The 22,933-nt window shown below is 46.9% G+C and overlaps 2 protein-coding genes across 5 annotated transcripts in view; one reads left to right on the top strand and one right to left on the bottom strand.

Moving 5' to 3' along the window:
- LOC114487278 (keratinocyte-associated protein 3-like) overlaps positions 1-692 on the top strand; it is an 11,273-nt gene extending 10,581 nt beyond the window's left edge. Inside the window, exons 3-5 of the mRNA XM_028496589.2 lie at positions 7-134; positions 258-392; positions 494-692. Of these exons, the coding sequence (XP_028352390.1) occupies positions 7-134; positions 258-392; positions 494-601 (371 nt within the window). The 3' untranslated portion in view covers positions 602-692. The remainder of the gene's footprint in view (positions 1-6; positions 135-257; positions 393-493) is intronic.
- A 208-nt stretch (positions 693-900) lies between these two features.
- Positions 901-22,933, bottom strand: part of IFT172 (intraflagellar transport 172) — a 41,967-nt gene continuing 19,934 nt past the window's right edge. For 2 of the 4 annotated variants that reach the window (XM_007108370.3, XM_028496828.1), the window contains 32 exons: positions 20,510-20,646; positions 20,170-20,277; positions 16,164-16,248; positions 15,784-15,876; positions 15,176-15,253; positions 14,690-14,938; positions 14,431-14,509; positions 14,111-14,231; positions 13,774-13,918; positions 12,615-12,704; positions 11,925-12,022; positions 11,613-11,748; positions 11,411-11,527; positions 10,929-11,071; positions 8,808-8,901; positions 8,582-8,646; positions 8,209-8,389; positions 7,856-7,965; positions 7,605-7,734; positions 5,188-5,286; positions 4,871-4,980; positions 4,680-4,743; positions 4,501-4,587; positions 4,102-4,218; positions 3,410-3,520; positions 3,100-3,219; positions 2,481-2,576; positions 2,199-2,258; positions 2,015-2,113; positions 1,544-1,697; positions 1,247-1,338; positions 901-1,037 (listed from right to left, as the gene is read on the bottom strand). In XM_007108370.3, coding sequence (XP_007108432.2) covers positions 948-1,037; positions 1,247-1,338; positions 1,544-1,697; positions 2,015-2,113; positions 2,199-2,258; positions 2,481-2,576; positions 3,100-3,219; positions 3,410-3,520; positions 4,102-4,218; positions 4,501-4,587; positions 4,680-4,743; positions 4,871-4,980; positions 5,188-5,286; positions 7,605-7,734; positions 7,856-7,965; positions 8,209-8,389; positions 8,582-8,646; positions 8,808-8,901; positions 10,929-11,071; positions 11,411-11,527; positions 11,613-11,748; positions 11,925-12,022; positions 12,615-12,704; positions 13,774-13,918; positions 14,111-14,231; positions 14,431-14,509; positions 14,690-14,938; positions 15,176-15,253; positions 15,784-15,876; positions 16,164-16,248; positions 20,170-20,277; positions 20,510-20,646 — 3,558 coding nt within the window. In that variant the 3' untranslated portion in view covers positions 901-947. Of the gene's footprint in view, positions 1,038-1,246; positions 1,339-1,543; positions 1,698-2,014; positions 2,114-2,198; positions 2,577-3,099; positions 3,220-3,409; positions 3,521-4,101; positions 4,219-4,500; positions 4,588-4,679; positions 4,744-4,870; positions 4,981-5,187; positions 5,287-7,604; positions 7,735-7,855; positions 7,966-8,208; positions 8,390-8,581; positions 8,647-8,807; positions 8,902-10,928; positions 11,072-11,410; positions 11,528-11,612; positions 11,749-11,924; positions 12,023-12,614; positions 12,705-13,773; positions 13,919-14,110; positions 14,232-14,430; positions 14,510-14,689; positions 14,939-15,175; positions 15,254-15,783; positions 15,877-16,163; positions 16,249-20,169; positions 20,278-20,509; positions 20,647-22,933 lie in introns of all 4 variants that reach the window. The other 2 variants (XM_028496827.2, XM_024119011.3) reach the window with 2 other exon arrangements.

Raw genomic sequence — 22,933 nt, 5'->3', positions numbered from 1 at the left:
CTGTGTCATTCACTGTGGCCAACGGCGGCCGCCGTCTTATTGCTGACTGCCATCCAGGACTGCTGGATCCTTTGTTACCACTGGACCAGGGGCCTGGACACACTGACTGCCCCTTTGACCCCACAAGAATCTACGTGAGTCCATTCTCTTCCCAGCCTTTTCGTGGTCCACAAAGCCTTGGTCCTGCCCTTTAATCGCCCCTACTTGCCACGCCTGCCCTGCTTCCTCTAGCCTCCCGCCCTTCCTTCACCTTTTAGGATACAGCCTTGGCTCTCTGGATCCCTTCTTTGCTCATGTCTGCAGCTGAGGCTGCTCTATCTGGTTACTGCTGTGTGGCTGCGCTCACCCTACGTGGGGTTGGGCCCTGTAGGAAGGAAGGGCTACAGGAGCAGGTAAGGAAGATGCACAGGAAGGGTTCATTCAACACAGATTGTGTTGAAAAGATGTTGAATTATCTACAGGGCTGGAGTACTAACCCCACCCTCTTCTGTAGCTGGAGGAACTGACAGCGCTTGAACTTCCTAAGTGTAAGAGGCAGGAAAATGAGCAGCTACTGGATCAAACTCGAGAAATCCTGATATCACAGAAAAGTTGGGTTTAGGGACAGGTAATGGGCCAGGAGGATTATGGCCTGGGAAAGGGTGGTGGCAGGGACCACTCATAGAACTGGCTTGGGTCCTTTGCTATGCTGCTTGCCCTCTGACGCAGGCTCTTCCTTCTATCAAGCAGGTGCTGATCCAGAGGCTCAGTCCACAAGGGTCTTCCACTGACCCCTAGGATATGTTTATATAATAACAGTTGTAATAAAAGAACTTCTGCTTGATTATGATTCCTTTTGGGGGAAAGGGGTGCTGGGCTGGTGTTGGGGGTGAACTTGATCAAAGAATACAGTGGTCTCCGTTACTTACAAGACTTTAATGAGGGATGGAACCTACTAACTCTACCAGTTACTGAAAGGAGAAGCTGGTGCTGGGCAGTCCCCCACACCACTGACTGATGAACTTCAGCACATCTTGGCACACAGGGCTGTGGGAGGTCTGTGAGGAAACAGAGAGCAGGAGAGGAACTCAGCAGCGCTGGGAAAAACATTCCTGAGACAAAGAAGACTTGCTCCATCTCAGTGTGGGGAGCAGGGTTCAGGCCTGCACCTGCCCTCTTGACAGCACCTCCCCCACCCGGCACGGTTGCTAGTGGGTTCTTCAGCGCTGTTCTCCCTACCCCCATCTCTCAAGCCTTCCTCTCTAACCTTGATGGCCATAAGGAACTTATTCCAGTTGTCCTTGTTAGCTGCCTTCCCTGGCCGCTTAAATTCAATTTTGTTCCTCAGAATGGGGTATCCTGGAGGGGTGGGGGGAGAAAAAAAGATGAACTGGCGTTTGCGATGGATTGAGGGGGAAGAATGAAGAGCAATTTAGGGGTAGAAAGTAGGATGTTCTTGTCTTCTGCATCCTTTACTAAATCACAGCAAAACAGTTTCTTGATCCTGCTGTTTTTCCCTCCTTTCCACCCACCACAGAATATGGGGTGCTGTAGGGTTCTGTACCTGTAATGAGGCAGGGCAGTGCCCGAACTCCAGTGCTGGCCGCCACCAGGGAAGCCTCGTAGGCACCGCGCTCATCCCGAGGCAGAACCTGCTCCAACCGCTGGTCCATTGAGATTGTGAGCACCCAGTCTCGAACTTCTTCTCTCTGAGCCTCCTGGGAAGGACAGAGCAGCTTCACGCAGGGCAGGGCAAGTGGAAGGTGGTGGGTAGAGGGTTTGCTGACCCGTCATCCTGTGCGCCACCTTTCACCCACAAACGACCCTCCTTGGATTGGCGGTCACAGTCACAGCCTTAGCTTTTTCCTCTGCTTCTACTTTCACTGAACGAACAATGAGGGCTGAGGCCCTTCTAGAGACGTTGCTGGCTGATGCCATTACAAAGTGTTGGGAGGACCATCCTAAAGTGTCCTCCCTTTCCAGTGCACTCACTCACACTCGTGAGGCCTCCTGTTCTCCAATCCTGTGCCCTTACCGGGACATGCTGCTTGGCTGGGAGTGGCACCTCAAAGGGAATGTCTGTATCCTGAAAGTCAGAGTGGTCAAGGGCATCCAGAGTCCCTTCTTCGATTGCCTGCGGCAGAGTGGGCAGCCATGAGATAGGCACAGCTTGTGACAGGCAAAACCTCCCAACCTCTGGGCACAACTGCCCTACTTACATCGGTCAGATCCAAAAAGCGGTTGAGGAAGATGAAGGCCATGTTCTCCCAGCCAACTGCCTGCACCAGAGCAAAGGTGCAAGTGGGAGTGAGCAGCTGGGCGTGGCTGTGTTTCTCCAGGATGCAGCGGGGAGAACCCAGGAAGATACAGGAAAATGATCTCCTCCATAACGTCAGCCCCACGCTCAGCTCTGCTCTACCTGAGCAGCTGGGATTTCCTACTTTCCAACTTTTGATTTCCTTCTCTCCTGGGCCCCGCCCTTGCTTGGCCCCATTGCTCACCTTGGCAGCGATGCCTGCTTCATAGAAGGCCTTGTCTGCAGGTAGTAGCTGGGTGTGACGTAAGAGTGAAACAGAAAGCCTGGCAGCCACGGTTTCCTATGGATTAAAGTCAAAGCATTATGATCCTGGCACTAGGTGACTGAGCTGCCAGACCAATGATCTTGTAACTAAGGCAGCCATAGAACCAGAAGACCAACAATCAGTATTAAATTGCTCTGGGTCATGCAGTTCTGGGTCTTAGTTTGTTTTTCATCTTCGCAAGAGAACTGGACCTAGGTTATTTCTAAATTTCCTCCCACCTCTAGAATTCTATTGTCCAACTCCAGGAAATAAATATACAATATACTATCATGAATAAGCCAAAGGTAGGTATATATTATAAGAGGTCAATGCAGAAATCATGGAATTTGAATGTTTGAGCGTAATGAGGCTGGAGCTGTGTGGGCACAGAGCCCTAAGAAGGTCAGAGGAATACAAAGAAAACCATCTCAGCAAGGGTAAAGAGAAACTAGGAGAGCAGTGGGCCAAGCTTGAGACCGTCCAGAACTTGAATTCATTCAACTTCATGCATTTGAAGATGTGTCTGCAAGACTGAGTGCTCCTCCCCACTCTGTCTCACCAGCTGTTTGATGCTCTGGGCCGCAGAGCGAGTGGCATAGTAATGAGCGATCAGCAGCATGGTCTCGAACTCCTCATGGGCTGGAGAGTTTGCCTCACTGGACTTCACCAAGTTTTCACACTAGAGCAGGGAGAGTGCACAGCCTGGGTCAGGGGTCAGAGGAGTGCCAGGGCCAGAGTGGTCAACTGATGGCCATCTGGACAGAGGAAGGTAGAGTCCGAGGGTGAAGGTTTATGTGTGTGAAAGAAAAGATGAGGACAGGGACAGGTGGAGTAGCCTTTCTGCTCTGCTGTCCACCCGACTTCCTCACCAGGTTGAAGAGGACGTCCCGAAGGTCAGCCCAGTTGTGATAGGCCTCGGCACTGTTGGTCCCAGGGGAGCTCACCATGTCGGTGAAGATCCTTCTGTAGATGTTGAAGTTCTGGAGGTGGAGGGGGAAGGAGAGCTGAGTGAGACGAGAACAACTAGAAGAGAAAGTAAAGTCGGGAGGTGGGGCCAAAGAGGAAAACAGGCCGTAAACGTGCGCGCGCGCGGAGGAGCTATGGGACGCTGCTGGAGAGAGTGTTATTTTAAGAGAAGAGGAAGAAGAAGGGCAAGAAAAAGCGATTTCTTCCTATCTGGCGCTCTGTGGGCACGGGTGAATGTGCAGTCACACTGTTAACGGGGTGACAGGGTCCGGAGAGCTGTGATGCTCAGATAGGAGAGCGGTGCTCACTCTCTGGAGGAAGTTAGTAAGGCCCTAGAGGCGTGTGCGGTTCATCTCTGAAAGACTGCTCCCTGCGTGTTAGCTAAGAGTATGGGGAGGTTGTTGGGTGTTCCTTCAAAGGGTAAATCCTCTAGAGAGGCTGTACGTTTCTGAAGAGGCTGGGTGGGGTCTCTGGGGACAATGCTCTCTAATGAAAGAATCCTTTGAGCAGACAGATCCTGAGGGCGTGAGTGGTTCTTGAGGAAAAGGTAAGAATTTCCTTGAGAAAACGTTCACCCCAAGGAGCAGGCTGATACCTGTGGGTTAGCAGGGGCTCCGTGTTGCACATACAGGGCCAGTGCCTGGGCATAGCCACCCTCTCGGATCAGGTGAGTCGCATACAAAGCCACGTACTTGTGCAGAATCTTGTAGTTCTGTTCCGGGGGTGCAGGAAAAGCAAGGGGAGGTTGGGGTCAGTAAGACCAAGCAGTGAGGGTGGGGTGGTGACTTGAGGCCATGGATTTGTTTAGGCGGCCAAGGGCATATGCACGCCAGGCCCAGCTAGGCCTCTGACCCCACTGTCAAGAGTGTGAAGACTGAGCTCTCTGACGCTGATTAGGGATCTCTGGGGTTTGAGCTTTGGAGGAAGTAAGAGAGACAGCTCTGGGACAGGTGGGGAGTCAGAAGAGCTGGGAGTGGGATGAAGAGAGGAGTACCTGCTTGGTGGCTGTTTCAATGCACTTGTCCCACTGGCCCTGCTCCACATATAGGTCCAAAGCAGCCACCACATCCACACCCACCAGCTACGGATCAGTTGAAAAGACAGAGTTACACGAGGAGAAGGAGAGAGAGAGAATCTCTTGAGCTTGCCTCCTGCTGACTCTGCCAATCTCACCGAGTCCACTTTGCCCTGGTTCTTGAGGAGCTCTTTATAATGCTGGTCCACATAGTCTTCATACCTGTGAAGATGTGCAGAGATCTCACACTTCATGGTCCTGGGATGCACACCCTTCCCATGAGAACTTTCTCCCAATCTTTACAAAAGGAAGTAAAAGAATTTCTAGTGAGAAAGGGTCATGAGCTTACCGGGGATCTAACTCCTTAGCCACACGCTTGGCCTTGTTCCATTCCTCGCCCTCAATGAAAGCATCGATCGCTTCCTTGACTAGGTCCAGGTTCAGATAGAGCTCTGCAGCCTGCACAGTGGAAAGTCAGAGACTGGAGATCATCTTTCCCCTCCCTCCCAGTCTCCCCTCTGGGAACTCTCTGGGAACTCTGGGGAAACAGAAATGCATACCATGCCTGCCAGGAGACCCACCTCATACAGCTTCCTGAGTGCAGGTGTCACCTTTCCACACATCTCTGTGCAATCTATTTCTATTCAGTCCCAGCACGCTACTTACTGCACTGTGCTTTCCAATTCCAATCAGCTGAGGTCCCACAGCCCGAACTACTTCCAGACTGCGTTGGGGAGATAGAAACTTGATGGAGAGTTCAGCTGCCTGAGTGGTTGAACAGAAGATAGAGATGGGTAGGAGAGACAAATATTGCTGGGGGGTCCTCGACCTGCTCTGTTTTTTCCCTCCAGTTGCCAACTTCCTTGCACTCTCCCTCACTTTCTGCCCTCTTGGGCAAATCCTGCCTCATGGTCCATCAGAGCCTTTAAATAGAGGACCTATCTGTTCCTCTCAACTCATCCTCTTTCAGACACTCATTGCTGTCTGAGATCACTGCATGTGGTCCTGTCACCTTTGACAAACTGGCTTCTCAAGTTCTTTGTCACAAGCATGGTATAGAGAAAGAACCCCTAAAATCGGAGCCCAGGGCATTCTGCAACTATTTGTTTTAGGCTTTTCTGAGCTTCAGTTTCTTCACCCGTAAGAGTGATGGTCAGGGCTTCCCTGGTGGCACAGTGGTTAAGAATCCGCCTGCCAATGCAGGGGACACGGGTTCGAGCCCTGGTCCGGGAAGATCCCACACGCCGCGAAGCAACTAAGCCCATGCGCCACAACTACTGAGCCTACGCTCTAGAGCCTGCGAGCCACAACTACTGAGCCCGCGAACCACAACTACTGAAGCCTGCGTGCCTAGAGCCCATGCTCCGCAACAAGAGAAGCCACTGCAGTGAGAAGCCCACGCACCGCATCAAAGAGTAGCCCCCACTCGCTGCAACTAGAGAAAGCTTGCGTACAGCAATGAAGACTCAATGCAGCCAAAAATAAATAAATAAAAAATAAAGTATAGAATCTTTAAAAAAAAAAAAAAAAGAGTGACGGTCAGTCTAGGTTTGTACTGTCCAGAACAGCAGCCACTAGTCACATGTGGCCTGTCCCAACTGCGACGTGCTGTAACCTTAAATGTTTCAAAGACTTTAGTATGAAAAAAGGAATGTAGAATACCTTGATAAATTTTTATATTGATTGCATGTTGAAATAATAGTTTCTATATATTGGGTTAAATAGAATATAATTATTTTCACCTGTTTCTTTATACGTATTTGAATGTGGGGCTACTAGAAGTTTTAAAATTACAGGTATGACTTAAACCTTTGTGACCTGCATTATATTTCTACTGGACAGTGTTGGTCTAGATGACCTTGGAGACCTCTTCTAACCCTAAAACTCAGTAATTCTACAAACCCAAGTGTTCCATGAGTTCACTCTGTTTGCGCTGCGATGCTGACATCCTCACCAGATTTTAATTTCCACATGGTCCAGTTTAGCTATAGTCTATGCTAATCCTCCTGGTCTTCCCCCACCTATTCTTGCCTCTCTTCTTTTTTTTTTTTTTTTTTAAAGTTTTTTGGCCACACCCCACGGCATGTGGGATCTTAGTTCCCCGAACAGGGATCGAACCCATGCCTCCTGCATTGGAAGGCAGAGTCTTAACCATTGGACCGCCAGGGAAGTCCCTTGCCTCTCTTTCTTTATCTGCCAAACCCTTCAAGGCTTAAAATGCTCTCATCCAGGAAGCCACCCTCTGACTAATCTGAAAAAGGTATAGTCACGAACAGACCCGAGTAAACAGTGCCCCAGAGTAAGATACAGAAGATGCTTCATACTTGATTAAAACCTGCTGAACTCTCTTAAACAATCCTCAGTCCTTTCTACTTCCCTCCCCTCCAACTTCTAGGGGCTATTCAATTACAAGGCCTCACAAACCTAAGGGAAATTCTGCAGGGGCATCAACACACCAACATTTTATTCAGGGGCCGATCCATCTCACCCCTTCATAACTCCTAATACCATATTTCCCTGCAGCTAAGGCACATCATTAAAATATACCTGTATCCCCATCTCAAAGACACCAAGAATCTATCGTAGAATTGATGAAACATACTAGCTTGGCTTAATCTGCTAGAGGCTTCTTTTCCGGAGCTGCTGGGTAGAGGAGGGGCCTCTGCTTTTTTCATGGCCTCCATCCGGCCCAGCTCCAGGGTCTGGATTTGCCCTTCCAGCTCTGACCCCAGGCCTACCTCCCCCCTCACAAGGGCTCCCCTACCCCAGCCCACAGAGATCTCACCCTTCTCTGAACTCCACTTGAATCACACACTTCAGTCTTCACTAAGTTGCGATATTAACTAATTGAGCCACATGTTAGTCTACCTTCCCCCAATTTCTGGCTCTCTGGGTTCTGTGTTATATCCCTTTTCATAGCCTTCATAGGTTCTGGATCTAGCATCTAGCAAGCACTCAGTAGATACCTGCTACCTGATTGAAAACAAAAAGACACAGGAGGAAAAGGATGAATGTCTGAGAAGGAATGCTGGATGTGAATGGAGGCCGGGAAGCATAGGGCCGGGCAGGTGTGGCAGCCTCACCTTCATCCAGCACTTCTCCACCAGGCTGCTGCTTCCTGCATCCCGCACTTTGAGGTAACAGTCGACCGCACGGCTGTATTCTCCAGCCTGCTCCCACTGTCGAGCTTGTTCCACCAGTCCTTCCATGCCCCTGTGCAGATGAGTGCGCTCATGACCAGGAATGGGGAGGGGCGGCGTGGCCGATTCTGTGCACTCCTTCTCACCACCCACCCCCAGCCCTGCCGACATTTCCAGGTCCCCTGGCTTCATACCTGGCCCCCTTCTTGGTAGCTTCCCGCTCATACTCTTCCTGCAGTGCCTCCAGCTGGCCAGGCATGTAGTCCTTGCAGATCCGCAGGGCATCGCTCCATAGTCCAGCCTCCTGCTCAGATTTCCAGGTAGCAGGATGGTTAGCGGCAGGCGTGACAGCTTTCCAGTGCCACTCAGGTGCCATGGCCCACTGATCCCTAGGTCCTTGGACTTCTCTTGCCCTTCCTCTTTGTCTCCTTCCCCCTCCCCAGTGTTAACCTCCTGTATCATTCTCGGTACCAGGGCTCAGTGTAGTGCTCTGTGGGCTCTCACATCCTCTCACCCTCCCCTCATGGCCCTGAATCCACTGACCCACCTTATAGTAATTGAGGGCCAGGCCTGGTCTCTGGGCCCGAAGCAGCAGCCCTTCTGCTTTCTGGAAGTCCTTCTCCTCCAAGGCCCCCCGGGCCTGCCCCACGAGCACCTCAGCGACGCTGTCAGGGTCGTGGGCCTCGGCCACACGCTGAGCTGCCTCCCAGTCCTGGTTATGGACAAACCTGCTCCCAGATGAGGACAGAGAGGAGGCTGAGTATAGGAATGAGGCCTCCACGATGAGAGGCAAAAAGCCATGTCACTGAGGGGGTATAAGATTTATTGGTACTAGGTTTAGATGAAGGTGAAGATGACAATGAAAGATCCTGGGGCTGAGTCTGGGAGGACAGGATTAAGGAATTTATGGGGTAACTCACATGAGGACTGCTTCCTTTGGTTTACCAGCCCTGATGAATTCAGCTTCAGCCTCTTCAAATTTTCCCTAGAGGGAGAGAAAGGCAGCCATACATGATGAGACAGAGACTGGCATCACAGGCAGCCATGACACAGGAGGTTTGAATGCCTGGCAGCAGTGGGCCAGGGGATGGGAAGGAGGGCTCTGTGGTCAGAGTCAAAAGCAATGGAGAAGAATCACATCCATACCTCATCCTCCAGGTACATGGCGTATCTGAGATGAATCTCAGGGGTTTTGTGCTTGAGGGCCAGCCGAGAGAGTTCAAAAGCAAATTCAAAGGAGCTGAAATGGAAGGTGCAGATAAGGTTTGCCTACTCTATACTTCCTTTTTTTTTTTTGCGGTACGCGGGCCTCTCACTGCTGTGGCCTCTCCCGTTGCGGAGCACAGGCTCCGGACGCGCGGGCCCAGCGGCCATGGCTCACGGGCCCAGCCGCTCCGCGGCATGTGGGATCCTCCCGGACCGGGGCACGAACCCGTGTCCCCTGCATCGGCAGGCGGACTCCCAACCACTGCGCCACCAGGGAAGCCCTATACTTCCTTTTATAAGAGGAAAACAGAAACAGAGGGCAAGGATTGAGGGGAGGAAAAGGCACAGATTAAGAAAGACAATCAATATGAAATGATAGAGAAGCACAGAGAGCACAGCACTGACAGGGAGGAAGGACTCCTGGTGCTCTGACCACCTCCTCCTGAGCCACATCTACACTAGCAGAAAAATAATCTTCCCAAAACAAGTAAAACTACCCGCAGCAATCTGACTCGATGCAGGATTACTACTGGTGTTCTTAACATTTACTTAAGAAAAGCTCACTTTGGGCAGAAGACTTGAATAGACGTTTTTCAAAAGAGGATACACAGATGGTCAACATGAAAAGTTGCTCTAATCATCTAATCATCAGAGAAATGCAAGTCAAAACCACAATGAGATAACAACTCGTACCTGTAAGAATGGCTATCATCAAAAAAGGTCTACAAATAGCAAATGTGGGTGAGGAGGTGAAGAAAACGGAACCCTTGTGCACTGTTGGTGGGAATGGAATTTGGTGCAGCCAATAGGGAAAAGAGTATGGAGCTTCCTCAAAAAACTAAAAAACAGAACTACCATATGATCCAACAATTCCACTCCTGGGTATATATCTGAAGAAAACAAAAACACTAATTAGAAAAGATACATGCACCCCAATGTTCATAGCAGCACTATTTACAACAGCCAAGATATGGAAGCAACCTAAGTGTCCATCAACAGATAAATGAATAAGGAAGATGTGGTGCATATATACAATGGAATACTACTCAGCCATAAAAAATGAAAATTTGCCATTTCCAACAACACGGATGGACCTGGAGGGTATTATGCTCAGTGAAATAAGTCAGACAGAGAAAGACAAGTACTATATGTTGTCACTTATATGTGAAATCTAAAAAAACAAAACAAACAAATGAATATAACAAAACAGAAACAGACTCACAGATATAGAGAACAAACTAGTGGTTACCAGTGGGGAGAGGAAAGGGAGGAAGGTCAAGACAGGGCTAGGAGATTAAGAGGTACAGACTACTATGTATAAAGTAAATAAGCTACAAGAATACGCTATACAGCACAGGGAATATAGCCAATATTTTATAATAACTTTAAATGGAGTGTAATTTATAAAAATATTGAATCACCATGTTCGACACCTGAAACTAATATTACAAATCAACTATACTTCAAAAAATTAATAATTTAATTTAACTTAATTTAAAAAAAGAAAGAAAAGCTCATTTTGCATTTAATGGAATCACACTTCCGTTACTCAGAAGTAAGTTACTGGCTTAGTGCATTTTAGCTTTAAAAGCTGTTCTTGGGCTTCCCTGATGGCGCAGTGGTTGAGAGTCCTCCTGCCGATGCAGGGGACACGGGTTCGTGCCCCGGTCCGGGAAGATCCCACATGCCGCGGGGCGGCTGGGCCCGTGAGCCACGGCCGCTGGGCCTGCGCGTCCGGAACCTGTGCTCCGCAACGGGAGAGGCCACAACAGTGAGAGGCCCGCGTACCGCAAAAAAAAAAAAAAAAGCTGTTCTCTTTCCACCTTTCTCCTTAGAACAGCCAAAGATTAAACACCATTCTGAGCCTGCTGGGGAACAGGAGCAGAGTTACTAATTCATTCTTGCCTCTCTATCAGGTTCTTCCAAGGATCTCTCCTTACCACATTTCTTCACTCTTGCTTCAGCCTCTAGAAATGTTTTTCAGTTATACACCAATTTCCTTTCTCTATATAGAGGCTCTGTCTGGAATGGGGCCAGCAGAGAGAAGGCTTGGGGCCTCACCAGTTGTCAGCAGCATGGTCAATAGCAGCTTCCAGGAGTCCCAGCTTATTGAGCAGTCTAACTGCAGCCTCACCTCCCAGGCTCTTTGCCCACAGATAGGCCACGTGTTTGTGGGCATTAGCTCCTCCGTGAGCCTTGGCCACCTGAAAAGCAAAGCCACTTGGCAATCCTCCAATACAGGGGTACATGGCTGCTCCCTCCTCATCTCTGACCTGACCTCAGCTTGGAAAAAGATCAGGTGCCTCTCCTAGAACAGTAGGAAGAGGGCTAAGTTTCAGGGTCTATTAACCTGATTAGGGTCCCAGGATGGATTTCAGGTTGTTCACAAACCATTAAAATTGTATGTGAAATTCTGTGCGTAGGTGTGGACTTTTTTCAAAGACACCCATGACCAGTTTAGAATTAGACAGTTACTTGAGAGTGGGAAAGAGGGATGGATGAACCCTGTACATCCTTACCCGGTAAGGATAAGAACTCCTTACCCGGTAGGCCTCTTCCCAAAGCCCACTGGACCGGTACATATTCACTGTTGCCTTCCACTCCTGGGCCTCGAGGTAGTGATATTCAGCCTCCTGTAGTCGGCCTTCAGCCTCCAGCTCCTGGGGAGAGGTGGATCAGGATGGAGAGAGGGGGAGATGGAGCCTGTCTGGGGGAGAGATGGGCAGGGGCAGGAGGAGGGCTCACCTTGCCCAGGTGTAGGTGTGTGTCGCTGAGGAGATCTGGGTGGTGCTTCCCCACTAGGCGGATCATATCATCATACAACTTGTGCTTTTTGAACATGGTGATGGCAAGATCAGGCTCTTCCACTGTCACATATAGCCTGGGGATAGGAGATACACCTGCGGCCTCCTAGATCCAGATTCCTGCTGCTAGAGTCGTTCCTAAGGGATTCTGTCACTGCCTTCTGGGCAGAGGGCATGTATCTGCAGACCCCATCCCTCCCCCTAGCCCTGAAGCCCCATCTCCTGCTACACCTCCCCTGGGGCCACGGCTCACCTTTCAGCCTCTCGGTACTTGCCCTGCTTCTCCATCTCCTGAGCCTGGGTGATGTACAGCACCGACACATCTTCTGGTCTCATGCACTTCATTGCCAGCTGTGTGGACACACAGAGCCAGGGTAGCCTCAGGCACCAATTCCCAAGGGAAGCAGAGGGAAATGCAGAGTGGACAAGGAAGTGGGGCTTCAAGGGAGCCTGTTTTCTCAGGAACTCTGAACCTTCCCAACAACCACAGGCGTTTGGTTAGCGTCACTCTCCTAGTCAGTTCAGGGAATCCCAAGTCCATAATGAGCAGAGAAAGAACTACATTCTGCTAAGGCAGGAGGGTCAGAGACACCCTGCGCTGGGGGCACCTGTTCCCACTACCTTACTCCTACTGTACCCACTGGGCTCTGGGAGCAGGAGCGAGAACGGTTACCAGTGTGGCTAGAGCTTCAGCAGAGGTATTTCAGATTCCCTAGCCCCCAAGCCCATCTGCTGTCTTCAGAATCGCAGGTTTGGGAACGAGGGCCTCTCTTCATCCTTGCCTTTCCCTATGGCTAGGGATCAAAGTTACCCAGACTGTATTTTGGTACTCTTCCTCAGCTTTCAGGGAACCTAGCGAAGTGGGGAGATCAGAGACTAAGGAAAGTGGCAACGTAACCACAAAGGTGGAATTCTCTTCTCATGAACTCCGCCCATTCCCTACCTTGTGCGCTTGCTCCCAGCGGCCAGCCTGGGTGTACATGTCTATGGCATCTTTCGTCCGGTCTCCCTTAGTGTAGAGCTCCTCAGCAATCTGTGGTTGAGACAGGCAGAGGCAAAAGGTCAGAGCATCAGAGTGAAAGCAGCCTGTAGGAGGAAAGAACAAACCTCAGTTGGGATGGAGCAGAGCCTGGGATACCATTATCCTATAGTCACAGAGAAGACAAGATGACTACAGGTGTTTCAGACTTTCTACTGTTTTGAAAAAAGACAAGCCTGAAACAATATGAGGACAATACAGTGGGAGTTTAAGAGGGACTCACGTTTCTGCAATGCAAGGCAATTCTATACTGTAACTATGTTGGAGTCATTCTTTTTTTTTAAAAATTAATTTATTTATCTTTGGCTGCGTTAGGTCTTCATTGCTGCACGCGGGCTTCTCGTTGCGGTGGCTTCTTTTGTTGCAGAGCATGGGCTCTACGTACAGGGGCTTCAGTAGTTGTGGCTCGCGGGCTCTAGAGCGCAGGCTCAGTAGTTGTGGTGCACAGGCTTAGTTGCTCCGCGGCATGTGGGATCTTCCCGGACCAGGGATCGAACCTGTGTCCCCTGCGTTGGCAGGTGGATTCTTAACCACTGCACCACCAGGGAAGTGCCTATTCTTTTTTCTTAATTTTAATTTTTAAAAAAAATTTTATTGAAGTATGGTTGATTTACAATGTTGTGTTAATTTCTGCTGTACAGCAAAGTGATTCAGTTATGTGTGTGTATATATATATATTCTTTTTCATATTCTTTTCCATTATGGTTTATCACAGGATATTGAATATAGTTCCCTGTGCTATACAGTAGGACCTTGCTGTTTATCCATCCTGTATATACTAGTTTGCACCTGCTAATGTTGGAGTAGTCCATGAAGCATCACTCATGCTTGCACAGGAAGAGAGCTAGAGACTTGCTTTATATGTCTGGGAAAGGGGTCTATGTTATGTTAGAATGAAATGGGTCTATGTTATGTTAGAAAGAGTAAACCTCTTTCTTCCCATTCAGGGTGGTGACACTGTTGGGTCCCAGGAAGAAGGATTTGGAACACTTCTTGTTCTGGGTTCCCTCCTCATCATCCTGTACTGCATTGCTTCAGGCTGCAGAAAGGGGCTCTCCCTCACCTCATACTCCTGCAGAGACGCGTAGTGTTGGGCCACACGAGGATAGTATTTGGATGCAGTGTCCTGGTCCTGTAGATCTAATATATAAATTGCCTTCTTCCACTGGCGGGCACCCAGGGCAGCCTCAATTGCCTTAATGGAGCACCTGGCATAGTTGGGAAAGGTGTAAATATGTATGAGGAAAGAGGAAAATAGATGGAGGTAAAGGGAAACCTCAAGCATACTCCAACCTACGTTTTGAGATCTCTCTTATTTTAGTAAGGCCCTGGCACCCTTACTTTCCTCACCACCTCTCATCTCATGCCCAAATGTCCTTTGCACCCCCGGACCACCACACCTGGCTTCAATGTAGTGATTAATGGCCGCATCAAGCTGCTTCTGCTGCACCAAGTGGTCCCCCCACGCCTCCTCTAGTCTCACCACCTCCACTGGGAATGCCAATCGAGCCAGCTCCACCGCTGCCAGAGACAGAGAGGGCACTCAGCTCAGACTTCAGGAAAAGTGAGATAGAGAAATGAGGTGTGGAATACAGGAGAGAAGTGGAGAGACAGAGGAGCGCTGAAGCCAGTCAGCCCGAGCAGAGGCACGGAACAGGTGTGGGGGCCTGTCTGGGCCGCAGTCCACAACGCTGAGGGGTGGGCTGTGGGTGGCTAGTACCTTTCATGAATGCGTTGCCTTTACAGTAGCACTCCAGGGCCCGCTGTGGATTTCGAATCTTCTCAAAGAGATCACCTGCCTGTTAACACATTCCATATTACTACAAAGATACCCTTACTACACAAAAATCAAGTATCAGCCCCCAAAGGAGGCGAATCAGCCACCAGTCAGGGAGGGCTATGCGCTCCAAGACTCCTCTGGGTAGGAAAGGGGCACTGAGCCCTGGGGGTAAGGGACAGGAATAGGAAGCCGGCCATACCCTTTCGTACAGTTCGCTCTTGATAAGGGCTGCAGTGATGTGCTCTACCAGCTCTGTGGTGGCCAGCAGTTCCTCTCGGGTCAGCACCAGCCGAGCAGCTTTGGCAGGGAGCCCAGCTTTGAGGTAGAGGCTGATGGCTGCTAGCCCATCCCCTTGGCTCTCCTGAAGTTCACCTGCTCGCTCCTCTTGCTGTGTGTCCATCAGCCACTGGTAGTAACCCTGGCGCAGCTTCTCTAGGGCTGGGTGCCCCTGGACACGCAACAGAGAAGACTAGGAGTCACATCCCTCCTGCCCTGCTGCTTCCCAGGCTTCTCCAATCCCACTGTAACAACAGAAACCCTCCCAGTCACCAATGTCCTAACTCCTCACCACATCAGGTCCCGGCCCCCGCCCTGTTGCAGTTCCTCCAGTCTCCTTGACAAGAGGAGGTTTCTGATATTGGTGGGAGCGAGTTCTGAACAACTGTGGGGAAGACAGGACTGGTACCTTGGCCTCAGCCACAGCGATACATTCGTCCCAACGGTGTAGCTCCTGGTACATGTCCATGGCCTCCTCAACAGCGTTCTAGGGGAACCCGGGCAGAGGAAAGAGGGACACCAGGAAGATACGAGAATCAGAAATCAGCAAGCTCTCCTCAGCCCAGCTAAGATGCCGGCCTATGTGGACTGAAAGCCTCATCCTTTACGTATACACAAGCAGAGGTGAATTCAGTATGAAACTGAAAGAAACTTAAGCTTCAGGGCACCTTATTTGCACAGGTTCCTTCCAAAGCAACTTTTCTGAAAGAGGGCTCCTCAAATTGTATAAGCTTTGGGCCTCACAAAATCTGGATCTACCTCCACGCACAAGAATTGCAAAGACAGGCTCTGGAGTATACGGGGAGACAGTAGACTTTTTATGGAAGAAAGAAGTAATTGTAAGAACTAACACAGAGGAGGAAATTATGGAGGAGTGAAATGAACTGTATAGACCTTTCTGAAAGTTCTCCCCAGACGTTTGGCAGCGCAGCTGACCAGTGCTCATTCCTCCCGAGTTTGCCTCTATATTTCCCCCCTCTGATCCCCTCTTCCGTCCAGTTCTTCTGTCCCTATTACCTGTTCTAAGAAGATCATTTCGGCCAGCTTGTAGTTCTTCTCCAGCATGGCTAGACGTGCTCGGACCTGATAAAAGTCTGTTCCTTCTCCACCCTGTGGGGAAAAAGGAGGTTCTGGTTATTCTGTTGGTGCCACAGGAGCCATTCTGTCTGTGTGGCCAGAGAGACATGGAGGCTAAAAGGCTTAGGAAGCTGAAAACCTTCATGGGGCTTAGAGGCTCGAGGTTTGGCAAACAATTCCAAAATGGTCTGACTTGCAGGTAGAGGTGGAGGGGGCAGGGTAGAGGAAATTACATGGCTGGAAAGCTAAGAGTCGTGGGGCTGAGTACCAGGAGAAATCTCAGCTTGAAAGACTGAACGAATCAGGAGGAGAATACTTGCATATTCCCGAGACACTTGATCTGCAATCTCATTGGTCTCATGTAGGAATCGAGCTTTTGCTACATGGCCCAAAGCAGAAAAGCACCTATAGTATGGAAGCAATAACAGTAATATTATTATAGAATCATCATTAATTCATTGGTTCAGTAGATATACTGAGCATCTATTATGTGCCAGAAACTGTTCTTGCCACTGGGGACACAAAAGGGATAAGACAGATGAGGGCCCAGCCCTTAGGGAACTTACTTTCTTGTGGAAACAAATAATTAGTAAACAAATAAACAAAGATTATTTGAAAGAATGGAATATAAAACTAAGGGGACTCCTTAAGTTGGTAGTCAGAGAAGACCTGTTTGAGGAGCTGACATCTGAGCTGAGACCTTAATACAAGAAAGAGCCAATCACGACAAGATGGAGAAAAATTATTCCAGGCAGAGAGAAAAGCTAGTGTAAAGGCCCTAAGGCAGGAGTGAGCTTGGCACGCTCAAAGGGACAAAAGGATGCCAGTGCGGCTGGAGACTAATGGGCAAGTACCTGATATGAGATGAAAGCAGAGGCCAAATCTTGTGGGGCCTTAGGACATGCAAAGAGTTTGGGTTTTATACAATGTACAATAGTAAGTTACTGGAAGGTTCTGAGCAAGAAAATGATATAATCTAATTTATGTTTTTAAAAAATTACCTCAGCTGCTATGGGGTGAATGGATCGTAGGGGTATAAGAACCGTATCAGTGAGACTAATTAAGAGGCTTTGCAACACAGCATGTAGATGGTGGTGGTCTATTCCAGGGTGGACACAGTAGACTTGAACAAATAAGAGATTCAGGATACTTTTTTTTTTTTTTTTTTAACAATCACATGGATCACTTTTTATTTTTAACATATAGAATTTGACTTTGTGTTCATATATATATATGCATGTACACATGTACAAAATACTTGTATCTGTTAGCATTTTCTTTTTTTAATCTTTATTGGAGTATAATTGCTTTACAATGCTGTGTTAGTTTATTCTGTACAACAAAGTGAATCATCTCTATGTATACATATATCCCCATATCCCCTCCCTCTTGCATCTCCCTCCCACCCTCATTATCCCACCCCTCTAGGTAGTCACAAAGCATCAAGCTGATCTCCCTGTCCTATGCAGCAGCTTCCCACTAGCCATCCATTTTACATTTAGTAGTGTATCTGTGTCAATGCTACTCTCTCACTTCGCCCCAGCTTCCCCTTCCCCCACCCCTGGGTCCTCAAGTCCATTCTCTGCGTCTTTATTCCTGTCCTGCCACTAGGTTCATCAGTACCGTTGTTTTTAGATTCCAAATATGTGCGTTAGCATATGGTATTTGTTTTTCTCTTTCTGACTTACTTCACTCTGCATGACAGACTCTAGGTCCATCCACCTCATTATAGGTAACTCAATTTCGTTCCTTTTTATGGCTGAGTAATATTCCATTGTATATATGTGCCACATCTTCTTTATCCATTCATCTGTTGATGGACATTTAGGTTGCTTCCATGTCCTGGCTATCGTAAGTAGAGCTGCAATGAACATTGTGGTACATTCATCTTTTTGAATTATGGTTTTCTCAGGGTATATGCCCAGTAGTGGGATTGCTGGGTCATATGGTAGTTCTATTTTTAGTTTTTTAAGGAACCTCCATAGTGACTGTATCAATTTAGATTCCCACCAACAGTGCAGGAGGGTTCCCTTTTCTGCACACCTTCTCCAGCATTTATTGTTTCTAGATTTTTTGATGATAGGCATTCTGACCGGTGTGAGGTGATACCTCATTGTAGTTTTGATTTGCATTTCTCTAATGATTAATGATGTTGAGCATTCTTTCATGTGTTTGTTGGCAATCTGTATGTCTTTGGAGAAATGTCTACTTAGGACTTCCACCATTTTTGGATTGGGTTGTTAGTTTTTTTCACATGGAGCTGCATGAGCTGCTTGTATATCTTGGAGATTAATCCTTTGTCAGTTGCTTTGTTCACAAATATTTTCTCCCATTGTGAGGGTTGTCTTTTTGTCTTGTTTACGGTTTCCCCTGTTGTGAAAAAGCTTTTGAGTTTAATTAGGTCCCATTTGTTTATTTTTGTTTTTATTTCCATTTCTCTAGGAGGTGAGTCAAAAAGGATCTTGCTGTGATTTATGTCATAGAGTGTTCTGCCTAAGTTTTCCTCTAAGAGTTTCATAGTGTCTGGCCTTACATTTAGGTCTTTAATCTATCTTGAGTTTATTTTTGTGTATGGTGTTAGGAAGTGTTCTAATTTCATTCTTTTACATGTAGCTGTCCAGTTTTCCCAGCACCACTTATTGAAGAGACTGTCTTTTCTCCACTGTATATTCTTGCCTCCTTTGTCAAAGATAAGGTGACCATATGTGTGTGGGTTTATCTCTGGGCTTTCTATCCTGTTCCACTGATCTATATTTCTGTTTTTGTGCCAGTACCATACTGTCTTGATTACTGTAACTTCGTAGTATAGCCTGAGGTCAGGAAGCCTGATTCCTCCAGCTCCGTTTTTCTTTCTGAAGACTGCTTTGGCTATTTGGGGTCTTTTGTGTTTCCATACAAACTGTAAAATTTTTTGTTCTAGCTCTGTGAAAAATGCCATTGGTAGTTTGATACGGATTATATTGAATCTGTAGATTGCTTTGGGTAGTATAGTCATTTTCACAATGTTGATTCTTCCAATTCAAGAACATGGTATATCTCTCCATCTGTTTGTATACTCTTTGATTTCTTTCATCAGTATCTTACAGTTTTCTGCATACAAGTCTTTCACCTCCTTAGGTAGGTTTATTCCTAGGTATTTATTCTTTTTGTTGCAGTGGTAAATGGGAGTGTTTCCTTAATTTTTCTTTCTGATTTTTCACTATTAGTGTATAGGAATGCAAGAGATTTCTGTGCATTAATTTTCAGGATATGTTTTGAAGACCCTGGATCAGTGTCCCTAGGACTTGCTGAGAGTCTAGCTGTGAGCGGATGGGAAAAAAGGGACCAAGGATGACTCCTCGGCAAAATAGCAGCAGCTGACCTTTAAAGAGCACTTCCAACCTGTGCTCTTCGCACAGGTCCTCTCATTTGCTCTCCACTACCACTGCCATTTTTCTTTACCATCCTGCAAGGTAAATTCTGTTATCATCCCCATTTCATAGAGCAAATGGAGAAACCAAGGCTTGGGAAGGTTAAGTTAACCTCTCTCAAGTTACACAGTTGGTAAATGGAGCCAAGATTTGAAGTCAGAGGGTCTGGAGTCCCATGTTTGTCCTATAAATTACACTCCTATACAACACCTGGAATATACACATCAACACGCAGATTGTAGGGCATGAGTGTTAAAAACTTTGAAGGGGCACCTGTTACAAGATTGGGGAATGACAACAATAAAAGACACACTCTTATGTGAAGTAACTCAGAAAGAGAAAAACAAATATCGTACAATATCGCTTATATGTGGAATCTAGAAAAATGGTAGAGATAAAATTACTTGCAAAGCAGAAATAGAGTCACAGATGTAGAGAACAAACATGATTACCAAGTGGGGAAGGAAGGGTGGGATGAACTGGAAGATTGGGACTGACATATATACACTATTATGTATAAAATAGATAACTAATGAGAACTTACTGCATAGCACAGGGAACTCTACTCAATGTTCTGTGGTGACCTAAATGGGAAAGAAATCTAAAAGAGTAGATATATATATATATACACACATATGACTGATTCACTTTGCTGTACAGCAAGAAACTAACACAACATTGTAAAGCAACTATACTCCAATAAAAATTAAAAATAAATAAATAAAAGACATACTCATAATCTAGGATAGGAGGATGTTTGGAATAACTGTACAACGGAAGGGTTCTATGACATCTGTTGGCATGGGAAGGGAAGTGCTGCCTTAACACTGGGGAGGAGCAGCCCACGGGGAAGATACCCGTATGGCCATCCCTCCCTCCTAGCTGCCTGGCACCTCGGTTCTATAGCCCAACTCACCTCTCAGCAATGTGTAGCTGCCTTGCTTCCAGTGACAGTTTACTCAAGGTTTTCCACATTGCCTCTGTTTCTGGGGTCATTTCCAGAGTCTCCAAGAAGGCTGCTGCCCTGGAGAGGGAAGGAAGCAAAGCACAAGGAATGAGTCCAGGGTCAGGAAGATACCGAGGAATACTAGCAATGGGGCAGGGGAGGAGGGGGGCGGGCATTTATTTGTCCTCTTTGTCTAATCTCCTCCCAGGACACCACGTTCCTTTTAGACATGGCCAGTTTTACTACCCATCCCAGGTCCTCAGAACCAGAATTTCCCACCACCTTGCTGGTTACCAGTCTAGCCCCTCACCTGGTGTAGTTGCCGTCATCAATAGCAGTTCCAAACTCAATAAGGCCCTCATCCAGTGTGTAGGCAACTGTAGTCACACCTTCAGTCACCATCACCTCGGTCTTTCCCCCGCCCCGCTCCAGACCTACAACATCACCCTGTAAAAATTCAACACCCCCATCCCACCAGAATTCCAAGTTAGCATTTCCACTGACTCAACTGCAGAAAAGACCCACCCTCATTCAACCCTACTGCTCATACACTGAGGGAATTACAGTGGCCCCTGTTTTTCTAACATTTAGTTTCTCTCAGGCAGATAAAAATTCCCTATCTATGGTAATATCCTTGGGTTAAAGTACACTCATAGCTATGATGGCACTAATGGCTAGGGATAAGTTGACAAAGTGTGACATCCACTTCTCCTACTGCCAGCAGTACTGCCAGCAGTACTATGACTTGGTATTCTTAAAGGCCCTCCTGTTAAAATTCAACTTGAACATACTTCTTAATGTATTGCTGAGTTCAACTGAAGAAACCACTAGGAATGCTTCCTACTCCCTCCCCCCGTCCCCACAAAAAGAAAGCAAGAGAGAAAGAGGTCAATAAGCTAAAACAGAAAAAACATGAGCAGGAAAAAATGGAAGGTGAGCAAGTAGGAAGAATACAGTTGCCCTGAAGGCAAACACAGTATTAGGAGAATAAACTTTGGGTCCTCTAGCAGGATGGGGAGGCCAAATCTAAGGTTCCCTCATTAAACTGGGGATCCTCTCTTCAGTAAAGGGAACCAAAGGGGTACAGGTCATTAATATGCCTGATTCCTGCAGAGGCAAACACAAATCACCTCTGGAGGAAAACATGCCTATTTGAGGCCCTCAGGATTCCAAAAGATTACATTCAATGTAACATAATAAAAAACTACCTCACAATAAAAAACTCCCAATAAAAAACTACCAAAATATAAGTTAACAAACAGTTAATCAAAAAGTTAAATGAGTAAACAATACCTATAAACAACAGTTTTAGAACTCCATGGGTCTCAGATATCAAAAATAATAGTTATGAAAAAAGACAGTTATGAAATATAAAATAATTATGTGTGAGATGTTTAAAGACCTAAAAGATGAAATGAAAAATTAAGCAAGGGACAAGAGACTATCAAAAATGGTCAGTCACTTTGGAGAAAGAACCAAATAAAACCTTATGAAAAATTTAATTTTTGAAGTAAAAAACTCAATAGATGGTTTAAATAGCAGATTAGACAATGATGAAAATGAATTAATGAACTAAAAGATGTATCTTAAGAAATTATCCACAATGTAGCATGGAGTGAGAAGGAGAAAGGAAATATGAAAGACAGGTTAAAAAGGTACAGAAGACAGAACAAGAAATCTAACATATACCTAATTAGAGTTTCGATGGAGAGACTGGAGAATATGATAGAAGAAGCAATGTTTAAAGAGATTATGGTTGGGAAATTTCCAAGACTGATAGAAATATGTGTACTCACAATTACAGGTAGCACAATATATACCAAGCAGGATAAATAAAAAGAAATTTATAGCTAGACACACTGTAGTAAAATTTCAACACGCCTAAAAAAAGATTTTAAAAGCAACCAGAGAGAAAAGACAGATCACCTATACAGAAAGGGCTATTAATAAACTTGTCAGAACAAAAGAAGTCCTTCAATGGGACTATATTTGCAAAAGGCTAAGAAAAATTAACGGTCAATCTAAAACAGGGGGAACTTCCCAGTGGCGCAAGGGTTAAGAATCCGCCTGCCAATGCAGGGGACATGGGTTCAAGCCCTGGTCTGGGAAGATTTCACATGCTGCGGAGCAACTAAGCCCATGTGCCACAACTACTGAAGCCCACGTGCCACAACTACTGAAGCCCACGTGCCACAACTACTGCAGCCCATGCGCCTAGAGCCCATGCTCTGCAACAAAGAGAAGCCACCGCAATAAGAGGCCCACGCATTGCAACAAAGAGTAGCCCCCACTCAGCGGAACTAGAGAAAGCCCACGTGCAGCAACGAAGACCCAACACAGTAAAAAAAAATCTAGAATTAAGTACTGAGTCCAAGTATCTTTCAAGAGCAGAGCTCTAAATAAAAACATTTTCAGATAATCAAAACCTGAACGTTTATCATCAAAAGACTTTCACTAAAAGAAACTTCTAGGATAGCCTCATCCACCAGAGGGCAAACAGTAGAAGCAAGAAGAACTATAATTCCACAGGAAACTACAATTTCCTCCTGTGGGAGGAAAACCACATTCACAGAAAGATAGACAAAATAAAAAGGCAGATGACTTTGTACCAGATGAAGGAACAACATAAAACCCCAGAAAAACAACTAAATGAAGTGGAGATAGGCAACCTTCCAGAAAAAGGATTCAGAATAATGATAGTGAAATGCTCCAGGACCTCAGAAAAAGAATGGAG

The sequence above is a fragment of the Physeter macrocephalus genome, chromosome 12 (genome assembly GCF_002837175.3).
Source record: "Physeter macrocephalus isolate SW-GA chromosome 12, ASM283717v5, whole genome shotgun sequence".
NCBI lineage: Eukaryota > Metazoa > Chordata > Mammalia > Artiodactyla > Physeteridae > Physeter > Physeter macrocephalus.
The sequence above is the reverse complement of the archived record's forward strand: the minus strand, read 5'-3'. Positions and strand labels throughout refer to the sequence as shown.